A 17316-nucleotide genomic window follows, 5' to 3' on the forward strand; every position below is an offset into this window, starting at 1 on the left:
TTTAAACAGTTGGAAGAGGGTACGGATCATTTATTCTGTCATCAACACTACATTTCACTTCAATCATCCAGCAGTTTGGACAATCACATTCAATCTGAATACATGAGAGACTGCAGATGTTGGAATCTGCACTAAACCACACCTGCTGGAAAAGGCTTCAATCTGAATCTGTTCAGGATCTCCATACTTTGCATCTTGGGCTTTGAAATTCAGAATAGGTATAAAATGTATTCCTTGCATGTCCAATTTATTGCCTACCCATCATGGAAAGTATGCAAGTGTTTGGAATCACTTTTCTTGGCCATTCAGACAGCTGCAGGCAAAAGAGAATGGGCTGCAGATGATTCTGCTAATTCCCCTGTGTGAGCTAATGAAGGGGAACAGAGCTGGAAATATGCCCATAAAGCTTGGATTTGAATTGAAACTATCCCATTCAGAATCATTGGAAATCCCTCAGCGGTTTTCTCAAGTGATGATTGACATCTCTTCTTTGTCTCTGCTTTCAGACAAAGAGCTGACAATTGTTCCCAGATACTGACGGAAAGCTGCACGAACTTCTTCTGGGTCCTCTTCTAGGTTTGAATGGATTAAATTCAGCTTGTTTAGATGGTGAGCTAATGGAGAAAAGGCAAAACTTGTTATGAGCAGAAACCAAATTCCCATTACAAGTCAGTGATACATTCATCAAGACCCAATCATCTCGGCACTTCCCTGACCATCAAGTCAAACAGCATGAAATGGGCCCTTCAGCCCAACTTGTTCTTGCTGACTAAGTTGCCATTCTGGGCTTGTCCCAATTGATGGCATTTGGTCCATCCCTTACCTATCCATAAATCTGTAAACCATTGTATCTTAACCTTTCAGTCTATATAAAAAAAATGTGGCTTTGTCATTCTAATTCTTCAATATGTGAAATTTAAGACAGACAGGATCAGCTTTGTCACCATCTGGGGATAGATTCTCACAAGTGATTTCAATTTATTCAATGAAATTCATTGTAGATGAATCCCCTTATTTTCTGGACAGTCCGGTAAAAATGTGGCTCTTAAACAGCAGTAGATGGCAGAGACAGAAGAAGATGGAGAACAACAGAGGGCTTAGCTGTTCAACCTCTGGTCAGCTGCATGCCACATTTTGAAGGCAAGACACAAGGGATACTTTTGGAGCAGCAAAGAGCATGTGATGCAATGACAGACACTCCAGGTCCTCTACACTTGGCTGTAAAGGGAGTGGAGTCCAAAGATTGGAGTACAGCTTAGTCGTGAGCAACTTGGTTGGTTGTCTTGGTGGTGATCTCCATGCATGGAAAGTATGGCCATCGACACTAAAAGATAACCATGTAAACATATGCACCCAGGGTCTTACCACAAGAATGCCAATGTGAACCATATGACAACCGCATGGTTAGAGTAGCGGTGAGCACAAGTATAGCTGGGACCCAAATGGGTACCTATTGCCACCCTTTTGATTACAGTACTAGCAACTAGGGTTCAAATCTGCTTCTATGTTCTCCCCATGACCTTGTGGGTTTCCTCTGGGTGCCCTGGATTCCTCCCACGTCCCAAGGATGTCTGAGATTAGGAGGTTAAATCGGGTGTATTTGGGCATTGTGGGCTCATGGGCTCTAAATTTATGAACAGTATCAAATGTTCTGACATACCACAATAGCTCACTGCTAGTGTGGAACTCTGGGCGGGGGGTGGAACAGGGGGTAGATGAGAAGGCTGATGGTGAGAAGGACATGGAAGAAAATTCTGATCAAAGACACGACACAGCCTGCCCCCGCCCTATCACACTTCGCCAATCTGGATGCTCCTCTTGTTCTGATAGACACATCAAGTGACATCAATGGCATGGAGCTCATAGGCTCCAAAACCCACAACTTTGACCAATAACCTCATCTCAGCAGGCATCTAAACAGTTCTATCTCAGATGAAGCCACAGGGCTGCACCATATACAAGCTTCAAGCAATGAAGATTTGCATTTGTATTAAGAACAAGTTTTTCCTATTATAAGATTACATCACACAACTTTCTGGCTGGTCTTGCAATGACTGGCACTCAACGTCCCATTAGTTTATTGGCTGGGACTTCAGGAGGTCAGATGACTCTGGTCCTTGCCCAAGGAGCATGATAATTCCACGATTTGGCAGTCTCTCTGAGCAGGCAGCAGTGGTGATGACAGCATCCTGTGTTCACCAGCAGAAGCACGTTGATGGAACGAGTGCACTTGCAGTTAATGAGACATTCTGAGTGGTCCAGATTTGCAGACTGCCATAAACGTACACATGCCAATGTTCAGCACGGATGGAAAGCCATTCAGAGCCACAATCCCAGGGTTCTTCATTCCCACAGCCTCTTATCACAAGCAAAGTTGAAATAATTGTCCACCTACAGAATGCAGGGCCATGATCATGATTGGACCAATGGTAGATGCAACCAAAATGTATGCTGCAGCACACCCGGAGAGATAAAATATAGACTGCTCAATGCAGCTCAGAGTTGTTCCTCACAGAGAGGAACATGCTAGTCCACCAGGTTGAAACAAAAGATCTCTGAAAATGACTGTCTTCAGCCTTATGGTTTTATGATTATATTCAACTATTCCTGATTAACGAGGAGGAAAAACATATCTCATAGCCATTACTTACTCAAATACAAAATGATCACACTGAAAAATAGGCAAGTTTGAGGAATAGAGCTGTCACACATATTGGGGCCTGATGCATCAATTGTGATCTGGTCAAATGCCAGTTTAAGGGCTATGACCAGTCACAGTCAAACTGATCCTCATTAATCAGGCTATGGATCTTGGCCATATTGGCAATCAGGGATTGTGGTTAGCCTTAAGGTCCCAATGTTACCCCTTTACCCTTACCCCAGCCTGTTGACTCTCTCATCTCACCCCTAACTACCCTCTGACCCCCCTCAGTCCACCTCCCGCCTCTGATTCCCAAACCCTCCACTCCTCCCTCTGACTCCCCAACTCACCATCTCCTCTCTGACCTCCCCAACCTTCCACCTCTCCCCTCTGATCCTCCCAGCCTTCTCCCCGACACCCTCCACCTCACTGACCCCTCTCTAACCCCTGCCACAGTCTTTATTATCCCTCTGGTCTTCCCCTCTGAGACACAAAGCTCTGTCCTCAGTAGAGGCCTCACCTTCATCCCAATTCGCCCACACCTCAACGAGTTCCACAGATGCTACAATTCCAAACTCCTCTTCTGTCTATCTCAGTGCTGGCTTCCCCTAGGATTCTCCACACGCTGCCTCCCCACCTCCATCTTGAAGACCCCTTCCCCGCATTAAGCTTTCTTCCTGCTCTTGGACACCTTGTTCTGGTCTTTTACCTGCTCAGGATCTTTATATTTTCATCAATTGCTGAGACATCAACCATCTCGAATTCACCACCTCCCTCTCTTATTCCAATCTCACCCTCTCAGAACACTCTGCCTTCCACTTTCTTCACACCAATCCCAACCTCACCATCAAACCTGCAGACAAGGGCGGTGTTGTAGTCTGTTGCACTGACTTCTATCTTGCCGAGGCTAAATGGCACCTCTCAGACACCTCCTCCAATTTACGCCTTGAACAGGATCTCACCGAAAAACATTAAGCCATCATTTTTGACCTCATCACTTCCAGTTGTCTCCCTCCCACAGCCTCATTGTTTCACAACCCCTGCACAGCCTGGTTCTACATTCTACCCGAGATCCACAAACCCAATTGTCCCAGGAGACCTATTGTTTCTATATACTCCTGCTCCAGTGAACTGGTACCATCTTACCTTGATTCCATTTTATGCCCTCTGGCCTAGTCCCTTCCTCACTCCATCCATGATAGGCCCTCCACCACTAAAGCTCCCCTTCCCTTTATTGGCTACAACTAATTCGTCAAAGGCAAAATTTAAACAAGTCCATCACTTCAACAACTCCTAATTCCCTGGACTTGACTGCCTCATTTTCACCATGGACTGCCAATCTCTATACACCTGAATGCCATTCCTCCTACATTTCTTTCTCAACAACAGGGTGACACAGTTGGTGTAGCAATTAGCGCAATGCTTTTCAGTGCCAGTGATTGGGATTGGGGTTCAAATCCCGCATTGTCTGTAAGGAGTTTGTACGTTCTCCCCACGTCTATGTGGGATTTCCCCAGGGACTCTGGTTTCTTCCCTCCGTTTGAATGCACTGGGGGTGTAAATTAGGCAGCACGGACTCATGGTCCGAAATGGCCTGTTACTGTGCTGTATTCTAAAAAAAGTTTTTTAATTAAAATTTTGTTAAAATTTTAAAACTGACCCCCTCCCCCACTATCCTCCTCTGGCTGGCTGAACCTATTCTCACCCTCAATAACTTCTCCTTTGATTCATCCACATTCTCCGAATCAAAAGGGTGGCAATAGGTACCCATTTGGGTCCCAGCTATGCCCACCTTTTTGTTTTGGCTTCATGGCCAATCCATACTACAATTCTGTACAGGCAAGGCTCCGAACACTTCCTCTGCTACAATGAGGACTACATTGGTGTTGCCTTCTTCAACCATGCTGAGCTTGTCACTTTATCCACTTTACTGCTAACTTTCACCCCGACCTCAAATTCACTTGGTCTATTGCTGGCAACACTCTCTCCTTGTTAGATCTATCTCCAACCAATCAACTCCCAGTTATCGACGAAACCTCTTCACACCCTGTAAATTCTATTCCTCTCTCTCAATTTCTCTGCCTCCCAGGGTGAGGCCTTCCATTCCAGAACATCCCAAATGTCCTCCTTCTTCAAACAATATGACTTCCCCCTCTACTGTTATCAACTCAGCCTTAACCGCTTCTCCTCTAGTTCCTGCACATCTTCTCTAGTCCCCTCTATCCTAAGATGCAACAAAGACAAGATTCCCCTTGTTCTCACCACCATCATATTGTGGCGGCACACATCTCTGTGAGCAAACCGGCCCTGTTTGTACCGCTGCTTTTGTGGGGCAGCTTCAGAAATGGCCCCGTCAGGGCTTACTCACTGCCTCATGGCTTAGGCCACTGCTCGCGCCCTGGGCCACGTGATGACGTCACTGCTGCACGGAGCGGAACTCCCGTTGGCTTTAAAGGGGCGCGCGCAAAATTCAAATAAACAGTTATACTGGAAACCCTACCGAGCCTAGTGGTGTTTTCTGTATGTAGCAGCCACTACATTGGTGACCTTGATGAGTCCAGACGATATGTGGACTCCAATCATGGACTCTTTGGCAATCAGTACTGTTTCAGTGAAGCTCCCTCCCTTCTGGACCCACTTGCCCCGCACGTGGGTCAGGCAGGCGGAGGCTCAGTTTCGACTCGGAAGATCACCTCAGACTCCACCATGTTCTACCACATGGTGAGTGTCAGCTCCCTTCCTTCTGGACCCACCTGCCCCGCATGTGGTTCAGGCAAGCAGATGCTCAGTTTCGACTCCGGCAGATCACCTTGGACTCCACCATGTTCTACCACGTGGTGAATGTCATCGATGAAGAGACAGAAGCCAGAGTGGACGACCTGATCCATGATGCCCCCTGAGGAGGGCAAGTACATCACCTTCAAAACTCTCCTCAGCACCTTCAGGCTCTCCCGTTGGCAGCGCGCGGCCAGGCTGATGCACCTCAATGGCATGGGGGACAGAGCCCCGTCTGCATTGATGGATGAGATGCTCGTACTGGCAGAAGGTCTCAAGCCCTGTCTGATATTTGACCAAACCTTCCTCAAACAAATGCCAGAAGACATCCAGCTCCTGCTAGCGGACGAGGACTTAGGTTGCAGCCTGCGCCGACATGTTGTGGCAGATGAAGAGGGAGAGCAAAGCTACCATGAACCAGGTCACCTGTCCTTCACCCAGCCGACCACAGCCTGCCCCAGAGTGAAGATCGAGGAGCACCAGTTGACCTGGTGTTTCTATCACCAATGCTGGGGAGCACTAGCTCGCAAATGCCGCCAACCCTGCTCGTAGCAGGGAAACGACCGGGCCAGCCACCGCTGATGGCTGCGACGGCTGGCCATATGAACAACCTTCTTCACGTGGTAGTCAAAACCAACGGTTGGCATTTCCTGGTGGACACCGGGGCAGAGTTGAGCGTGCTGCCCCCGACCGCCCTTGAGACCCGCACGAGGCCCGACCCTGCACTGATATCAAGACCTTTGGCACACGGACTGTTCAAGTACACCTCGGGCAGGACAAATACTGTTGGAAGTTCCAACTGGCCACCGTGAGAACTGCATTGTTAGGGGCCGACTTCCTTCGGGCGCACAGCCTGCTGGTCGACTTGAAGGGCAAGTGGCTCGTGCATGCCCGCACCTTCCAGACCCTCCAAATTGAGCCATCCAACGCGCACAGGTCAGGGATAGCAAACATCTGCACACCCAAGGACGAGTACTCCCATATCCTTGACGAGTTCCCCGCCATCTCACGGCCACAGTTCACCGCCTCCATGCCGCAACACGGCATCCGGCACATAGGGCCCTCCGCTCCACGCCAAGGCCAGACGACTGCTACCCAAGAAGCTGCAGTTGGCGAAAGAGGAGTTCTCCTGCCTCCAAGAGTTCAGCATCGTCCGCAGGTCGGACTGCCCCGGGCATCTCCCGTGCACATGGTCCCCAAGACATCTGGGGGTTGGCACCCGTGCGGGGACTACTGCTGGCTCAACGATGCGACTATGCCCGATCGCTACACCATCCCCCACATCCAAGACTTCACGGCCAACTTGCAAGGCGCCAAGGTGTTCTCCAAGGTCGACTTAGTGAGGGGCTACCATCAGATCCCCGAAAAACCTGATGATATTGGCAAGACCGCCATCATCACCCCATTTGGCCTGTTTGAATTCCTTAGGATGCCATTTGGCCTGAAAAATGCAGCCCAAACCTTCCGGCGGCTGATGGACGCTGTGAGCAGAGACTTGAACTTTGTGTTCATCTATCTCGATAACATCCTCATTGCCAGTCGAGATCACTATGAGCACAAGACCCACCTCTGCACACTCTTCGCCCGCTTTGTGGAATTTGGCCTCACCATCAACGTGGCCAAAAAGTCGCTACAATTTTTGGGCCATACCATCACCGTGGATGGGGCAGCACCGTCGCAGGACAAAATCAGGGCCATACAGCAGTTCCCCACACCGGACACCCGCAAGGGCCTGCAAGAGTTCACCGGAATGGCCAACTTCCACCACTGTTTCATCCCGGGGGCTGCATGTAGGGAGAGGAGAGGAGAGGAGAGGAGAGAGGAGAAGGACAGAAAAGAAGAGTCTGGGGCAGGTAAGAAAACTTTTTTAAAAGTCTCTTACCAGGGTCTGCGGGGAGGAGTCGGCGTCAGAGGCGGCCATTGGTCGAGCGAGCGTACAGGAGAGTGTGACGGGAAGGTAAGGTCTTTTTAAAGACTCTTACTGGGGACAGAGCCTAGCAGTAAGAGGAGAGGAGAGGAGAGGAGAGAGGAGAAGGACAGAAAAGTAAAGAGTCCGGGGCAGGTAAGAAAACTTTTTTTAAAAGTCTCTTACCAGGGTCTGCGGGGAGGAGTCGGCGTCGGAGGTGGCCATTGGTCGAGCGAGCGTACAGGAGAGTGTGTAGGGGTTAATTGGTAAAAGGCCAATAAATAAGAGGGACAGCAAGCGGCCCAGCGAGTGAGTGGCCCAGTGAAGGAGTGGGACTTCCTGGCTTTGGCTCATCAGGCTTCGGCGAAAGCAGGCGGAGAGAAAGCTAAGATAGTCTTTATTACTACTTCATTGGGGTAAGGGATGAGTGTTAAGGCTGTGTGTTGTCGGGAGTGCCGGATGTGGGAGGTCCTGGAGTCTTCCAGACTCCCGGATGTCCATATCTGCACTAGGTGTGTCGAGCTGCAGATTGTCAGGGACCGTGTTAGGGAACTAGAGCTGCAGCTCGATGACCTCAGGCTAGTTAGGGAAACAGAGGTACTCATAGACAGGAGTTACAGCCAGGTGGTCACGCCAGGGCCACGGGAGGATGAAAGGTGGGTAACTGTTAGGAGAGGGACAAAAGAACGTAAGGTGCCAGAGACGAGCCCTGTGAATGTAACCCTCAGCAATAAGTACGCCTCTTTGAGCACTGTTGAGGGCGACATCAAGGTTGGGGGGAGTGACAGTGGCTGTGCCTCCGGCACGAGGTCGGCCCCTGTAGCTCAGAAAGGGAGGGAAAGGAAGAGGAGGGCAATTGTGGTAGGAGACTCCATAGTTAAGAGGACGGATAGGGGATTCTGCGGACACAGCAAGGAGAACCGGATGGTGGTTTGCCTCCCTGGTGCCAGGGTCCGGGATGTTGCTGCTCGTGTCCCGGATATCCTAAAGTGGGAGGGACAGGAGCCAGAGGTTGTGGTACATGTAGGTACCAATGACATAGGGAGAATTAGAGAAGAGGTCCTAAAAAGTGAGTACAGGCAGTTAGGTAGGGAGTTAAAAAGAAGGGCCGCAAAGGGGGTAATCTCTGGATTACTCCCTGTGCCACGTGACAGTGTGAATAGAAATAGAATGAGGTGGAGGATTAACACGTGGCTGAAGGGGTGGAGTAAGGGGCAGGGTTTTAAGTTTCTGGATAACTGGGACCATTTTGGGGGGAGATGTGACCTGTACAGTAAGGACGGGTTGCACTTAAATCCCAGGGGGACCAGAATCCTGGCAGAGGTATTTGCTAGGGCTACTCAGGATCCTTTAAACTAGAATGGTTGGGGGGAGGGAACAAAATAGTACAGAGCAGTAAGGAGAAGGTTAGAATGCAAACAAAGAAAGTTTGTAGTAAGTATTTGAATATGGATGGGCAGGTGATAGAGAAGGGAAATGCTCTGGAAGAAGATGAAGGGCAATTGGCAGGAAAAGTAAATAATGTTGTTATTAAAGATGAGGGAAAACAGGGATTAAAAATTGGGAAATCTCTGAAATTCATATATTTTAATGCCAGGAGTATTGTAAAAAAGGTGGATGAGCTGAAGGTGTGGATTGATACTTGGAAGTATGATGTGGTAGCGATTAGTGAGACATGGTTGCAGGAGGGATGTGATTGGCAACTGAATATCCCTGGGTTTCGTTGTTTTAGGTGTGATAGAGTCGGAGGGGCAAGAGGAGGTGGGGTTGCATTGCTTGTCAGGGAAAATATTACAGCGGTGCCTAGGAAGGATATATTAGAGGGCACATCCACGGAGGCTATTTGGGTGGAACTGAGGAGTAGGAAAGGAGAGGTTACACTTGTAGGGGTGTATTATAGACCACCCGGAGGGAACCGAGACCTAGAGGAGCAAATCTGTAGGGAGATAGTAGATATTTGTGATAAGCACAGGGTTGTAATTATGGGAGATTTTAATTTTCCACATATAGATTGGGAAACACATTCTGTGAAAAGACTGGATAGGTTAGAGTTTGTGAAATGTGTGCAAGATAGTTTTTTACAACAATATGTAGAGGTGCCGACCAGAGAAGGAGCAGTGTTAGATCTACTGTTGGCAAATGGGATGGGTCAAGTGACGGAGGTTAGTGTTGGCGAGCACTTCGGGTCCAGTGATCATAATGCCATCAGCTTCAATGTCATTATGGAAAGAGAGAAATCAGGGCCAAGGATTGAGGTTTTTGATTGGGGAAAAGCTAGATTTGAGGAGATGCGAAAGGACTTGCAGGGTGTGCATTGGGACAATTTGTTTTATGGGCAGGATGTAGTAGAGAGATGGAAGTCTTTTAAAGATCAGATTTTGAGAGTGCAAAAGCTTTATGTTCCTGTTAGGTTAAAAGGAGGGGCAAAAGGTTTGAGAGAGCCGTGGTTTTCAAGGAATATTGGAAACTTGGTTCGAAGAAAAAGGGAGGCGTACATTAGATATAAGAAGCATGGAGTTAAGGAGATGTTTGAAAGGTACATTGAATGTAAGAGGAATCTTAAGAAAGGAATTAGGAAAGCTAAAAGAAGGTACGAGAAAACTATGGCAAGCAGGGTGAAAACTAATCCAAAAGAGTTCTACAAATATGTTAATGGTAAGAGGAAAGCTAGAGACAAAATTGGTCCCTTAGAAAATCAGAGCGGAAAACTGTGTGTGGCGCCTAGAGAAATGGGGGAGATATTGAACAGTTTCTTTTCTTCGGTATTCACTAAGGAGAAGGATATTGGGAGATGTGAGATAAAAAAAGCAAATTGGGTAAATATGGGGAATATAGAGATTACAAAAGGTGTAGTTTTAAGGCTTTTGAAGAATATAAAGGTGGATAAGTCTCCGGGACCAGACGGGATCTTCCCCAAGACATTGAGAGAAGTGAAGGAGGAAATAGCAGAGGCTCTGGCGGTAATTTTCCAAATGTCATTAGATATGGGGATAGTGCCGGAGGATTGGTGCATTGCGCATGTGGTTCCGTTATTTAAAAAGGGTTCAAGGAGGAAGCCTGGCAACTATCGGCCTGTAAGTTTGACGTCTGTGGTAGGTAAATTAATGGAGAAAATTCTTAGAGATAGTACTTATAAACATCTGGATAGACAGGGTCTGATCAGGAGCACTCAACATGGATTTGTGGGAGGAAGGTCATGTTTGACCAATCTGATTGAATTTTTTGAAGAGGTGACTAGGAATGTGGATGAGGGTAGCGCAGTGGATGTTGTCTATATGGACTTCAGTAAGGCCTTCGATAAGGTACCACATGGAAGGTTAGTTAGGAAGGTGCAGTCTTTAGGTATAAATTTTAAGATAGTCAAATGGATTGAACATTGGCTGAAAGGGAGAGGCCAGAGAGTGGTAGTGGATAATTGTCTGTCAGGTTGGAGGCCGGTGACCAGTGGTGTGCCTCAAGGATCTGTATTGGGCCCATTGTTGTTCGTTATATACATTAATGATCTAGATGATGGGGTGGTGAATTGGATTAGTAAATATGCAGACGATACTAAGATAGGTGGAATAGTGGATAATGAAGAAGGTTTTCAAGGATTGCAGAGGGATTTGGGCTGCTTAGAAAAGTGGGCTGAAAAATGGCAGATGGAATTTAATGCTGATAAGTGTGAGGTGCTTCATTTTGGTAAGAAGAATCAGAATAGGACATACGTGGTAAATGGGAGAGCATTGAGGAATACAGAAGAGCAGAAAGATTTAGGAGTAACGGTACATCGTTCCCTGAAGGTAGAAACTCACGTGAATAGGGTGGTGAAGAAGGCTTTTAGTATGTTGGCCTTTATCAATCATTGCATGGAATATAGGAGTTGGGAGGTGATGTTGAGATTGTATAAGACGTTGGTGCGGCCTAATTTGGAGTTCTGTGTGCAGTTCTGGTCGCCTAATTATAGGAAGGATATAAACAGAGTGGAGAGAGTGCAGAGAAGGTTTACCAGAATGTTACCTGGGTTTCAGCATCTAGAGTATAGGGAGAGATTGGACAGATTAGGTCTTTATTCTTTGGAGCGTAGAAGGTTGAGAGGGGATTTGATAGAAGTATTTAAGATTATGAAAGGGATAGACAGAGTGGATGTGGATAGACTATTTCTGTTAAGAGGAGGAAAGATTAAAACAAGAGGACATGAGTTAAGAATTAAGGGGCAGAGGTTTAGAGGTAACATGAGGGGGAACTTCTTTACTCAGAGAGTGGTAGCCGTGTGGAATGATCTTCCGGGAGAAATAGTGGCGGCGGAGTCAATTGTATTATTTAAGAAAAGGTTGGACAGGTATATGGATGAGAAGAAGATGGAGGGTTATGGGCATTGTGCAGGGAGGTGGGACTAGAAAGGGGTGTTTGGTTCGGTGCGGACTAGAAGGGCCTAATGGCCTGTTTCCGTGCTGTAATTGTTATGTTATGTTATGTTATGTTTAATGCATCCACTGTTTGCCCTGATTGCCTCTAAACAAGACACTCGAGTGGTCGAAAGAGGCCGAGACAGCCTTTGCCCAGATCAAGGCCGCTATCACAAGCGCCACCTTTACTGCACTCTCCGTGGACGCATCCGCCACGGCCATCTGAGGCATCCTCGAGCAAGAGGTCGACGGGTAGCGGCACTCCCCTGGCATTCTTCAGCCAGCACTTCTGACCACCCAAGCTGGAAGTACAGCGCATTCGACCGAGAACTCCTGGCCTTGTACCTCGCTATCAGGCTTCTTCCTGGAGGGTAGACCATTATCCGCTTTCACAGACCACAAACCACTTGCTCAGGCCCTTGCCATGGCTAAAGCATGTGCCTCTTTAAGGCCAACGGGAGTTCTGCCCCACTCAGCAGTGACGTCATCACGTGGCCTGGGGCGGGAACAGTGGCTTAAGCCATGAGGCAGAGACTAAGCCCTGACAGCGCCGTCTTCTGCAGCTTCCCCGCCAGCATGGCGGTAGAAACGGGGCCAGTTCACTCACAGAGATGTGCGCCGCCACACAATCCCTGGTCAGCATGTCAGCAATGGCACCTTTCCCTATATCTTGGAGTTCACCTCCGACACCGGGCGAGTAAGGACAATGTTGTTGCCGACATGCTCTCCAGACTGACCATCCACAATTTTTCCCCCTGCCCTGAACTACGCCCAATTAGCTCAGGCCCAAAGGGACGACGAAGAGATGCAGGCACTCAGAACCGCCATCACCGGCCTGCATCTAGAGGACCTACAGTTGCCGGGCAACCACAACACGGTCTTATGTGACATCTCCACAGGCTCGTCAGGACCGGTAGTGCCCTCACAGTGGAGGCAGGAGGGATTCTGGGTGATCCATGACCTGGCCCATCCCTCAGTCAAGACAACGGTGTACAGGGTGGTGGAATGCTTCGTCTGGCACGGGTTGAAAAAAACAAGTGGTCCAGATGGGGAGGAACTGCACACATTGCCAAGCATCCAAGGGACAGTGCCATGTTAGAGCCCCGATACAGCATTTCAACCCACTGGCCAGGAGATTTGACCATATTCTCGTCAACATAGTGGGTCCCCTACCGGTGTCCAGGGATGCCCGCTATATCCTGACCGTGGTTGACCAGACAACGAGGTGGCTGGAAGCCATCCCCCTCAGGGACACTTCCGCTGAGTCCTGCGCCAGAGCCTTGCTTGCGAACTGGGTTGCACATTTTGGCATCCCAGCCCACATTACTAGCTACAGGGGTGCTCAGTTCACCTCCGCCCTTTGGGGGCATCTGGCGAACTACTTGGGGGATAAAGCTCCATCACCCCACGGCCTATCATCCCCAAGCGAACGGACTCGTAGAACGTTTCCACCAACACCTCAAGGTGGCTCTCATGGCGCGACTGAGAGGACCCAACTGGGTAGTTGAACTGCCATGGGTCCTGCTTGGCATCCGAACGGCATGTCTACGGTGCACTGCTGTCGTTGCCAGGGGAGTATCTTGGAACAGATGCCGGGCCGGAAGGTGAGACCCTGACGCTTCTCGTGGACTTCCACAGCAAGCTCGCCTCGTTAACTCCCCCACTGCCAACCTACCACAGCAAGCACCTGGCGAATGTCCCCAAAAAGCTGGATTCAGAGGAGTTAGTTTTTGTCCAGCATGGCCAGTACCCAGCCCCCCTGCAACGCCCATACGAGGGCCTGTACAAGGTCCTCCAGCGATTGGGCAAAGCCTTTACTCTGGACATTGGGGGCAGGGAGAAACTTTTCACTGTCGACCAGTTAAAGATGGTGCACGTGCAAATGGCGCAACTGAAATGGAGGGGTTGACTGCCAAAGCAGCGTGACACGCAAGCCGGTTCTGGGTGGGGGGGGGGGGTTGTGTGGCGGCGCACATCTCTGTGAGTGAACTGGCCCCGTTTCTACCGCCGTGCTGGCGGGGAAGCTGCAGAAGACGGCACTGTCAGGGCTTAGTCTCTGCCTCATGGCTTAAGCCACTGTTCCCGCCCCAGGCCACGTGATGACGTCACTGCTGAGTGGGGCAGAACTCCCGTTGGCCTTAAAGAGGCACATGCAAAATTCAAATAAACAGTTCTACTGGAAACCCCACCGAGTTTAGTGGTGTTTTCTGTGTGTAACAGCCGCTACAATATTATCTATCCTCCACAATTTCCGCCAGAACAGTTCCAATAGAACTATTTAGATGCCTGCTGAGATTAGAAATCAAAATTTCCACTAGGCCCCTCCCCCATCTCTCTCTCCCTATCCCCGTATCTTTTTTCCTCCAGCTTCCCATCCCCTTTGCTTCCCATCCCCTTTCTTCCCCATCCCCTTTCTTCCCCATCCCCTTCTACCCATATTAGCCTACGACTTCTTGCCTTTTGGACTATGCTCCTCCTCCTGCCCCTTCCTCCCTTCTTCTTCTCCCCCACCTTTTCATTCAGGTGCCTGCCTGCTTTTTGCTTATACCTGATGAAGGGCTCAGGCCCGAAACATTCCTTTACTTCCTATGGTTTCTCCAGCATACTTGCGTGTTGCACCACAATCATAGACTTTACCGTTGAGCACCTATTTCCATACTCTGATCTAATCTCTTTTTTGCAGGACAATCTCTCATGACATCCTTTCACATGCCAAGAAGTGACATGCCAAGAAGTGACTGCTGCTATTAACTTAGAAGTCTATATCTTGTGGCTTACCATGCAGTGGTCAATCTGATAAAAAAAATCCCCGAAGAATGAAGTGGGCACTTCCCTCATACTTTCTGGGATTCCTATTGTGCAAAGGGTTTGGATGGGGTAGGATGTCTTAAGTATGTCCAAAATATTTAAGAGGGCCCTATTAGAGAGGTCACAATGCTGGACCTTCTCTTGGGGAATGAGGTAGGGTAAGTGATTGAGGTGTCAGAGGAGGAGCTCTTTGAGACCAGTGACCATAACTCTATTAGTTTTAAAAGTTATGGGAAAAAATGTTCTACAACATCTGGTCCACAAGTTAAAGTCCTACATTGGGGGAAGGCTCATTTTAATGGCATTAGGCAGGAACTTGCAAAGATTCAGCTCTAGGGAGAGGTAGCGCAGGATATGGCTTTATTCTTGAAGCGCAGGAGGATGAGGCGTGATCTCATAAATCATGAGAGGAATAATCAGTTGAACACAAGAGTCTTTTGCCCTGAGTGAGGGAAATCAGTAACCCGAGGATGTAGGTTTAAGGTGAGAGAGCAGAAATTTAGCAGGAACAAGCTGCAGGGGGAGACATTTAAGACAGGTACTATAGATATTTGGATAGGATTGTGAGGCTAGTCTGGGGCATTTTGGTTGGAATGAGCAACTAGAGCTGAAGGGCCTGTTCTCACGCTGCAAACTGATTAGGATTGGATGAGGCAAGAGGAGGCTTTTAAGAGAGCTAAGGAGAGTTCAGGGCGGCATGTCCCAGTTAGGGTGAAAGACAAGGCTGGTAGAATTAGGTGAGCAGTAGATATTGAGACTCTCATGAAGGAAAAAAGAGTCAGATGTCAGGTATAGGCAGCAGAGATTAAGTGAATCCCTATGATGAGTAAGGGTGTGTAAGAGTTCTCTTAAAAGGAAACAAGGAGTACCAAGAGGGGATAAGCCCTAACTTTGGTAGATAAAATTAAGGAGAATCAGTAAGCAAAGGAGTAACTAGGGAAAGAATAGTGTTCCTTAAAGATTATATTTTAATTAAAAAAAACTATTTACAGCATGGTAGAAGCCAATTCCTGCCATTTAAACCCATACCATCCAATTTCACCCAAATTAACCTACAACTCCATACGCTTTGGAGGTAGGATAAAACCAGAGCCCCTGGGGAACACCCACACAAACATGGAGAAAGTACAAAAACCTTACAGACAGCGCCAGATTTGAACCCCAGTTGCTGGCTCTGTAATAGCTTTGCACTAACAAGGTCATCCACGTGGAGAAAAGAGAGGTGAGCGAGATGATTAACGAGTATTGTTCATCTGTATATGCGGTGAAGAAAGATGTGGGAGCTAGGGAGCTCAGGGATGTGAATAATGAAGTCTTAAAACAGAAGTTGATGTGACAGACATTTTAAATTGCATAAATATGGATAATTCACTTGGACATTGTGGAAAGCTAGGGAAAACATTTCTGGAGCTCTGGCAGAGATATTTGTATTATCATTAGTCTCATGTGAGGTGGCAGGAGACTGGAAGATAATCTTGTGCCTTTGTTTAAGAAAGGCAGGAATGAGAAGTCTGAGAATGACAGATTGATAAGCCTAACAGTAGAGGTGAGCAAGTTGCCGAAAGGGATTCTGAGTGACAGAAGATAGTGTCTCATGATCTTGATTTAGTTGTTTCTGATGAATGACGAAAAAGATTGGTGAGGTTGAGGTATCCAGGTATATAGTTCCCTGAAAAGGGTTATGTAGGTAGATAGGGTGGTGAAGATGGCATGCCCCTTCATCTTCAGGGCTTTGAGTTCAGGAGTTGGGTTGTCATGTTACCACTGGCAAAGATGTTGGTGAGGCCACACTTAGGAATATTGCATGAAGCCCTGGTTGCCTTGCTATATCAAGAATGTCATTAAATTGGAAAGGATGCAAAAAAGATTCATGAAGATGTTACTGGAACACGAAAGCTTGTGTTACAAGGATACTTGAGGAACAAAAGGTCTTTATTATACAAAGTGCACCCATCTCTGGATACATGCCCACTATTTGCAAAACGTGGTTTTCCTTAGTGTTATTATCCTCTTCACCATCTCAATGGAGCAGCTGGATAAGCTGGAACTGTTCACTGTGAAGCGTAGGAGACTAGTTAAGGTAAAAGGTTTATAATATGAAGAGTGGCATAGCAAAGGTGGGTGGTGACAGTCTGTTTCCCAGGACAGAGGACAACACAGGTGGACGGCAAGTTGGAGAGATTTAAAAAGAACCCAAAAGTTGACTTTTTTATCCCCTACCCAGGATAGTGGGTGATTGTGTACTTCATACAGTGACTAGTTTAGATGGGCAACACTTGGCATGGAGGAGTTGAACCCAAAGGCCTGTATCTGTGTGGTACAGCTCTGTGTCTCTTAGCACATCAGTTAGCGCTGCTGCTACACGGCTCCAAAGACCTGGGTTCCAACCTGATCCAAGTTCCACACAACAAGCAGTATGTAGTTAAAAACATTTCATGCAAAATGCATTTACCAAAAAAGGCTCTTGCACAATTTATTCAGTGGTTTGGTCTATTATCAGACTTTGATCGGAAATTGTTGGACAATTGATTGGATTGCACATCACTTACCCAGACCTGGCTGACCTCTGCCAGTCGCTGAGCTTGGTTTGTGGTGAGCAATGAGAAGACATTGAGAGTCTTGTAATCGTTGTTGCTGAACAAAGTGGGAATAGAAGGTCTCAATCTCTTTCAGGTGGCTGGGTACATCCACATTAAACACAATGATAACTCCATTGGAATCTTTCATCAAAGCAGGCCAACAAGTTTCAAACCTTCAGAATCAAAGAGAAATGTGTGAAACTTAATTTTGACAAGGTC

The 17316-nt window shown here is 47.8% G+C and overlaps 1 protein-coding gene across 2 annotated transcripts in view; it reads right to left on the reverse strand.

Moving 5' to 3' along the window:
• Positions 1 to 17316, reverse strand: part of ift22 (intraflagellar transport 22 homolog (Chlamydomonas)) — a 44838-nt gene continuing 27522 nt past the window's right edge. For both annotated transcript variants that reach the window (XM_069884917.1, XM_069884918.1), the window contains 2 exons: positions 17068 to 17270; positions 1 to 614 (listed from right to left, as the gene is read on the reverse strand). In XM_069884917.1, coding sequence (XP_069741018.1) covers positions 466 to 614; positions 17068 to 17270 — 352 coding nt within the window. In that variant the 3' untranslated portion in view covers positions 1 to 465. The remainder of the gene's footprint in view (positions 615 to 17067; positions 17271 to 17316) is intronic.

The sequence above is a fragment of the Narcine bancroftii genome, chromosome 6 (genome assembly GCF_036971445.1).
Source record: "Narcine bancroftii isolate sNarBan1 chromosome 6, sNarBan1.hap1, whole genome shotgun sequence".
Taxonomy (NCBI): domain Eukaryota; kingdom Metazoa; phylum Chordata; class Chondrichthyes; order Torpediniformes; family Narcinidae; genus Narcine; species Narcine bancroftii.